Source organism: Poromitra crassiceps (genome assembly GCF_964638095.1).
Source record: "Poromitra crassiceps genome assembly, chromosome: 6".
NCBI classification, from domain to species: domain Eukaryota; kingdom Metazoa; phylum Chordata; class Actinopteri; order Beryciformes; family Melamphaidae; genus Poromitra; species Poromitra crassiceps.
Window position 1 is genome coordinate 3,746,873 of NC_139627.1, and position 7,327 is coordinate 3,754,199.

The following is a 7,327-nucleotide window of genomic DNA, read 5'->3' on the forward strand; positions in this document are numbered from 1 at the left end:
GAGAATGACACACAGCACATACAGTACGCAAACAGAGTAAAACATGGACTCTGATATACTATGCTGGTTAGGTGATTGGATCAGCAGGAGAGGAATAGCTTGGGCTGATTGGTTATTATTGCCACCTGAGTGGAAGCAGCGTGGGAAACTGTGAATGGCTGAGGAGACGGCATCAGTGAAAGGGGGCGGGCCTAAAAATGAATGGGTTATACAACCTCAAAGAAAGGGGGCTTGCACTGTGATATTACCTGAACTGCTAAGTAGTCTTCATTATTGAAAATAGTCCAAGACATGTGTTTGTATGGGTTTACTACCCAGCCTCCTTTTCTTGATTTGTCATCCTGTTAAACAATGTAGCCGAATGAAGCAACATCTTTCTGTAGTGTTTAATGGCTAATTCTCCCCCTTCATGTCCGATCATCTGGTGTGGATAACTTATTTCAGCACGAATGAAAGTGCCAACATATACTGTTGTCTTAGTGTCATTCAGGGCACAGCACTTTCTGTGATTGGGACTTGTATATGCTTTGGGATTTATCATGAGCAACAATATTATATTTAGAGATCATTTGTAATTCTAATGTTTTTGACTGTTAAATGTGCTTATACTCGTTTCACATCAACCTTATGCTTGAGTTTTCAAGTGTGATAAAAACACAGTATGTATAGATGTTAAATATGACCGTCACCTACAACAAAATAAATCTTCCCCTTTTAACTGTGCCTCGCCATGTTTTGTGTAATACGGAGATAATCTACATAAAAAGTATTCTCTTCCCTTCATTATTTAGGCTACTAAAGAAACTTCATCTCGCTTGGTCACATGTGCGGTCTTTATTCAAAACGGAACAAAATCAATACAAAGACTGTTTAATGTGTCGAAATTTGAAATATAAAGATTAAGCAAAGTGTTTTCAGTCAAATGAAAAACATACTTGTATTATGTTAATACAAACCTGGCTTTTTATAAAATTCCGATTCAACCGATTAAATCAAAAAGGTTTTAACGGGACGCAATTGGGCTAGTTTACCCTGTGAGATACAGTACACAGTACCTATACATCCAATCCAACTACATAACAGCATGAACTACAAGACACAATTCAATAGTACAAAGTGCATCTTCTCAACTTGTGAATGTCCATCTTATGCATCCAAGTTACACTTCTAATTAAACACGTCAACATTCTTAACATTTTTATTCGCGACTTCTCTACGGTGTAACATGATGTGCATTATTCTTTACTCCTTCTTGTTTCCCCACTTGGCCATCTTGTTATTGACCGGAGTCTTCATGAACCTGTCTGACTTCATGTAGGCAGCAACCTTCTCCAGAGCCTATTGAAGAAAGAAAATAGGAGTTTGTCACTTTTAGTTTTCACAAATCCCCAGTTACAAAATCTATTATGGTAAGACAAGTATCAGACATGCATGCTTCTCTAAAACAACAAAAACACGGTCAACTTTTGTCCAGTGCTCCAACTTACAAATCGATCGCAAAAAAATATTGTTAAAATATCGTATCGTTATCGTGAACCCAATATCGTGTATCGTGTATCGTGAACTGAGTGTATCGTGACACCCCTAGTGCTGTGATGTGTGTGTATCTCTGACAAACGGGTGAAGGATGTGTGTTGTGCTGTGCTGTGCTGTGCTGTGTATCTCTGACAAACAAGGTGAGGGGGTCCTGACCTCAAAACGGTCCAGAAATTCTTTGAGGTTCTTGAAGTCGTCCAGACACTTGGACTCAAACATTGTATGTTGGTCCAACAGGTCGTACATGACGAAGTCCACGAACGTGATCTGAGAAGAAGCACGGTCAAATTAAGCAAACGAAAAAGGCTCAATCTAGACTTTCTATATGAATATACAGGCAAGTGTAGAAATAAAACACCTTGTCGCCAGCAAACCACTTCCTGTCTCCCAGGAAGTCTGAGAACTGCTTCAGTGATGCTGGCAGCCGCTCCAGGTAACCTGCCTTCTTATTGTCCTGAAGTCATAGAGCGATAGTGGAGTTTCAAAGCTTTGAAATGAGAAGTGGCAAAACGGCAGCACTTTTGAACTTGTGACTGGAGCAAAAATGAGGGAGTTCCCCAAAGAAGATACACAGACTCAATCCAGTTGAATTTTATGATAATGAAAACATTTTAAGATGCCAGCGGTTCAGCAAGTAGTCTTTGATACTCACGATGTCGGTGTAGCACATCATGACGAAGCCCATCCGGAAGTCCATCGCTTGGTTCTCCAACATGTCCACCCGGACCTTCTCATCCTCAGTCTCTCCACCTGTGATCAGAAGAGTTTTTAGGGAGATAACCAGGGAATGAAGAATGAAACGCTCTCCTCAAAACCCAGAACTTTTGGAACCTGACATTTGCACCAACACACGCCACTGTGCATTTCTTATGACCTAAAATATTCATACGTGCTGCTGAATAAACAGTACTTACAGAGATTGTGCTTGCGAGCAACGTATCTCAGGATGGCATTGCTTTGCACTATCTTTCTGTCTCCATCCTCCAGATAGGGCAGCTAGAGTAAATATCATAACATTAGTTGATGTGATAACCACCAGGCTGCTTGTCATCAAAATGAGGTCAAATCTCATGTAATGTAATGTATACTATACAGTATGTATTATGTAATGTAACTCTTACATTAGGGAAGTCCATTCCAAGTTTGAATTTCTCATCAAACCAGCAGCTCTTGTCATAATTGGGAGCTGTGAGAGAGAAAAGTGAGTTACATAATAGAGAATGTCTGTGTGTGGACACATGTTCAGTTCATCTCGTCAAATATAAAATTAACAGTTCTTTCACTCATTTCCAGTATTGTGTTGGAGCAACAGAATGTTTTTTCTTGGGTTAGGAGTGCTTGTCAAAAAAGTCTCTATAACAAAGATTCTTCAGTGGGACAGCAACTCCCAAAGACATTATTGTTAAAAAGCTTTTGACATATCTTGTCAAAGTAGGCTACATGTTTCACAGCTTGGCCACTATTTTTATTTTAGTCATTAATGAATAATCCAGGTGTGATATAAAACAGGTGTGCCATTAACCCAACACTGACCAAGACAATATGCACCCGTTTTTTTTGGTTTACAATAAAGAGAGCTAGTTAATGTTGTCTGTGTTTGTGAATTGCTGTTGTCACTGAGTGACATGCTTATCTTATATATTTCACCAAGTTTTACCTTCACCGCAGACATAAAACTTGTCCTCGTACTTGGAGTCAGTGTACTCCAGCAGCAGGCGGATTGGGTGGGCGAGCTGCACACAGGAAATGAAGGGGTCAAAGAAACGGCAAAATGTCTGACTATAATGCAGTTCCATTTTCACATACCGGTAAACTAAAAAACGCCTGTCATACATACTCAATAGGCTTCTTTAGTCTACCGTTGTGGAAATATCTTTTGGGACTTTTCTACACAAATCCTGACACATGATAAGACAAACCCGGGCTAAACGAAGTGTGTCTGGCAAGCGAGACAATGAACAATGAACTACTTCAACCATTGACCTACATTAACCTGCACAGTAATGCATTGCCTGCACAGTAATAATGCCAGTGAACACGTGCAGAGCCGCCGGGTAGGCGGTATTTCGCTGTTACATAAAACCCAACATTGTTCTGCGCTTGAGCCATATCATCCCGTTCTAAAATATGCACACCATGTATTTAAAACAAGCCGTTTTCCTATCTACATAATATGCATAGTCTTTGAAAAGAAATGGCGTAGTTAGCTGCTGCTCTCTGGTCAAACGAGCCAGCTGCTTTGATGCAGCAGCGGTTATAATCCACAGCGCAGCAAAAAACAACACTACACGAAAGTTTCGTGTCGTGTTGTTTCTTTGCTGCGCTACAACTACGCTACTACTACTTTAGTAGAGATCCAGCGGTTCTCTTACCCCACGGATATCCCAGTAAGCCAGCTTCATCGTCATTTTGAGTCACTTTTGAGACGCGGAGAGACCAAATGAATCAAACCTGGTCTCTGACAGGAGGACAGCTAGCGGGAGAGACTGGTTTTATTCTGCAGCCTATCAGGGGAGGCGATTTTTTTTTCCCCATGATGGCGAAGGCTAGGCGAAGGCATGACCCGCCCCTCTCTGCCTCTGATTGGCTGACTGTACTCGGCTGCTCCCACCTTCTTTCCAGGCGAGCCAGAAGTATCTCAAATGTGAGCAGCAGTTGCAAAACAATAATTAAATCAACAAGCATGAGATACTTCATGGAACGTTACAATTGCAAACCCTATATCTGAGTTATTTAGGCCTACTTAGCCTATTGCACAGACGTGTATTTTTTTCTTGTCATTCCAAATTTAATCACATTGTTGCTCTGATTAAGTAGAAGTACAGTTGTTTGTGTAAAAAAAAAAGACTGGTAAAGCAGAAGTACTGATTCAACTTAATTACTCAAGTAAAAGGCTCTGAAATGTACACAAGTATAAAAGTAAAAGTTTTTCTGTGCAAGGCGAATAGAAACTCACGTCATATTAATATAATTCAAATACTATTCAACTTAAAAGGTCCCTTCAAAACATATTTTAAGATGCATAAAGACTATACTTTAATCTTCTAGTTTCAATCACTATGACCCACTAGCTCAGAGAGTTGGGTTGCTGTCTAGCACGTTGGCGCTTGTGCGTTTGGTGGCACGGCCTTGCTGCCCGGCAATATTGAGACCTCAGCCACTTTTGCGGTCGTGGGTTCGAGCCTCAGTCAGTTTTGAATGGTGACAGGCAGAGGGAAGAGACAAGAGCGCCCGGAGAAGAGCTGTCAGTGTGAAGGGCAGCTGGTGGTGTAGGAATAATACACACAGAGACACTGGGGCCAGAGGTTGTGGGTTCGATTCCCGCTCCGCTGCCACTACCACACACACACAGACACCAGCTTTATGTTGATTGACAGCTGAAATGTAACATTTTAAAAACCAGACAGGTCAAACTTTTTACAGCGGGATTTTGGCCGAACTCTCTAGTCTCGCTCTCTCTCACTGTCTCTCTATGTCTCTCGATCTCATGAAAGTGAGGCTTCCTTCAGGTACAATCAGGACGGTCAGCTTGGGTGGTGGTTGCTTAAACCTGTGCTAAACCTCTGGTGTCACTCCACATTTACTCTTTAGGCTTTAGATGGTAAATCATCTCTTAGTCCTCTGTGACAGTATTTTCCTGTGTGTACCCTCTAACACATACCCGCCACACAGGGTATGTTGCCCATGTGTGCTTTATAGTAACGTTCAGTCAGAACTCATTTATAATTACGCCCATAGTTAATGAACTAATCATGTACAAAACACACACACAGTCACATATTTTATATACTGTATATGTTGTAAGCCTAATTTTTGCCATCACAGCTGCTTTTTACATGTATGGGATAATACAGGCTAATATACAAGGTGTCCCAAGCTCTGAGTCATTATAAACTCAATTAGCTACAAAAGCTAATGTTCACATTCAGTCCTTGTATATTTCTCTCATGTGTTCATCATTCCTTTCCTCCTCTGTGTGTGTGTGATTGAGAAATGAGATGCAGGTGGTGTTCATCCTAATTGGCCTGGTCAGGTGTCAGATTGCTGCTGGCTGATTGGCTGGTGGAGAGCATTTAAGCCAGCTGATGCCATCCTGTCGCCCCTTGCTCTCCTCATTCCCAACGATGATGGCTGCTGTGCTGACTGCTGTGTTCTGTCAGGTAGGAACTGTGTGTAGACCTACTTTAGTAGTTCTGAAGAACTTTATTAAGATGTGTCTTTATCTTGGTAGACCTGTGCAGTCTAAACTGTAAATAGTTACCTTCCAGATCTACACTTTTGTACACTGTAAATAACACTTACCCAAGTAGCAGAAAGTAGGGGGAGAAGCCCTTTAGTTTTTTGTAACATTTTCTGATGTTTATTTTGTAGGAGCTTATAGGTAAGAGCTGTGTCTCTTATTTAATCCATCATTTTCTTTGGTAAATTTAAGGTTGGGGATTAGTTTGATTGGTTAGTTGTGTTGGGGCCATGCTGTGCTCTGAAACTAAACCTGCTACTTGTGAACTTGTGATGGTGGTTTGGCTGATCATCCTTGGGAGTGGGAAGAGTGGGGGCACTTTTGTGTTGCGGTCCCGTTCCCCGAGGCCGGTTCCTAACATAATTGGGTGCTCGTCTGCTTTTCTCATTCGTCAGCACGTCGTCTGTGAGTGTGTGTATATATATATTTTATATGTTTGTCTGGTGGGCAGTCTTTGTGCAGGTGGTAAATGGTGTTAGTCAAGGTGGCTTTGCATGGAGCTGAGGAAGCTCATGGTGGTAAAGCTGGTGGAGATGTTTGGAGGAGGAGCCGGTCAGAGGGGACCAGTAAGACTGAGGAGGGGCGTGACAAGGCAGGGCCGTCAGTAGCACCGTTTCTCCTTTCTGTGTAGACTGCTACCCTACAAGAGTCTCCGTACATAGACTTGCCTGTCACTCTGACTCCCAAGCCGTCTAAATCAGCGATAGACGTATTTACAAGTGTCACAGAAACATTTCAAAGCCACATATTGAGAAGAAGAGTTCATAGCTTCTCGACGTCGGGGTTAGAAAGCTCGACGCTGCTCATAAATGCCTCTTCATCTGAAGTCTGTGCTGGTGATATTTTTTACCGAGCCTTTGGCCAGAGTGGCGCTGTGACGGCTGAGAACCTGGAAAAAATATCACCAGCACAGACTTCAGATGAAAAGAGGCATTTATGAGCAGCGTCGAGCTTTCTAACTCCGACGTCGAGAAGTGATGAACCCTTCTCAATATGTGGCTTTGAAATGTTTCTGTGACACTTGTAAATACGTCTGTATCACTGATTTAGACGGCTTGGGAATCAGTCACAGGCAAGTCTATGTACAGAGATGGGACTCTTGTAGGGTAGCATAGTCTACACAGAAAGAGGAGAAACGGTGCTACTGACGTCCCTGCCTTGTCACGCCCCTCCTCAGTCTTACTGGTCCCCTCTGACCGGCTCCTCCTCCAACAAACATCTCCACCAGCTTTACCACCATGAGCTTCCTCAGCTCCATGCACACCATTTACCACCTGCACAAAGACTGCCCACCAGACAAACATATAAAATATATATATACTATATACTCAGACGACGTGCTGACGAACGAGAAAAGCGGGCGACCCCCTAATTATGTTAGGGACCCCCACTCTTCCCACTCCGAAAGATGATCAGCCAAACCACCATCACAAGTTCACAAGTAGCAGGTTTAGTTTCAGAGCACAGCATGGCCCCAACATCAACAAATCAAACTAATCGCCAACCTTAAACTTACCTAAGAAAAGGATGGAAAAAAATAAATAGACACAG

The 7,327-nt window shown here is 42.3% G+C and overlaps 1 protein-coding gene across 1 annotated transcript; it reads right to left on the reverse strand.

Annotated features, from left to right (window-relative positions):
• Positions 1-814: 814 nt before the first annotated feature.
• On the reverse strand, positions 815-4,004 carry LOC310778510 (glutathione S-transferase Mu 5-like). The gene is made up of 8 exons (XM_083638956.1): positions 3,909-4,004; positions 3,194-3,269; positions 2,658-2,722; positions 2,451-2,532; positions 2,189-2,286; positions 1,895-1,990; positions 1,693-1,803; positions 815-1,338 (listed from the first exon to the last, which is right to left on the reverse strand). The coding sequence occupies exons 1-8, from the start codon at positions 3,942-3,944 to the stop codon at positions 1,243-1,245; spliced, it is 660 nt and encodes a 219-aa protein (XP_083495082.1). The 5' UTR covers positions 3,945-4,004; the 3' UTR covers positions 815-1,242.
• Between the last annotated feature and the right edge of the window lie 3,323 nt (positions 4,005-7,327).

What these genes read in the sequence shown, in the direction of transcription:
- LOC310778510 (XM_083638956.1), bottom strand. Translation starts at nt 3,944, where the DNA reads ATGACGATGAAGCTGGCTTACTGGGATATCCGTGGG. An exon ending in TGCTCGCAAGCACAATCTCT is followed by an intron (nt 2,287 to 2,450) that starts GTAAGTACTGTT and finishes TTCTGATCACAG; the next exon opens with GTGGAGAGACTGAGGATGAG. An exon ending in AATTTCTGGACCGTTTTGAG is followed by an intron (nt 1,339 to 1,692) that starts GTCAGGACCCCC and finishes TTTCTTCAATAG; the next exon opens with GCTCTGGAGAAGGTTGCTGC.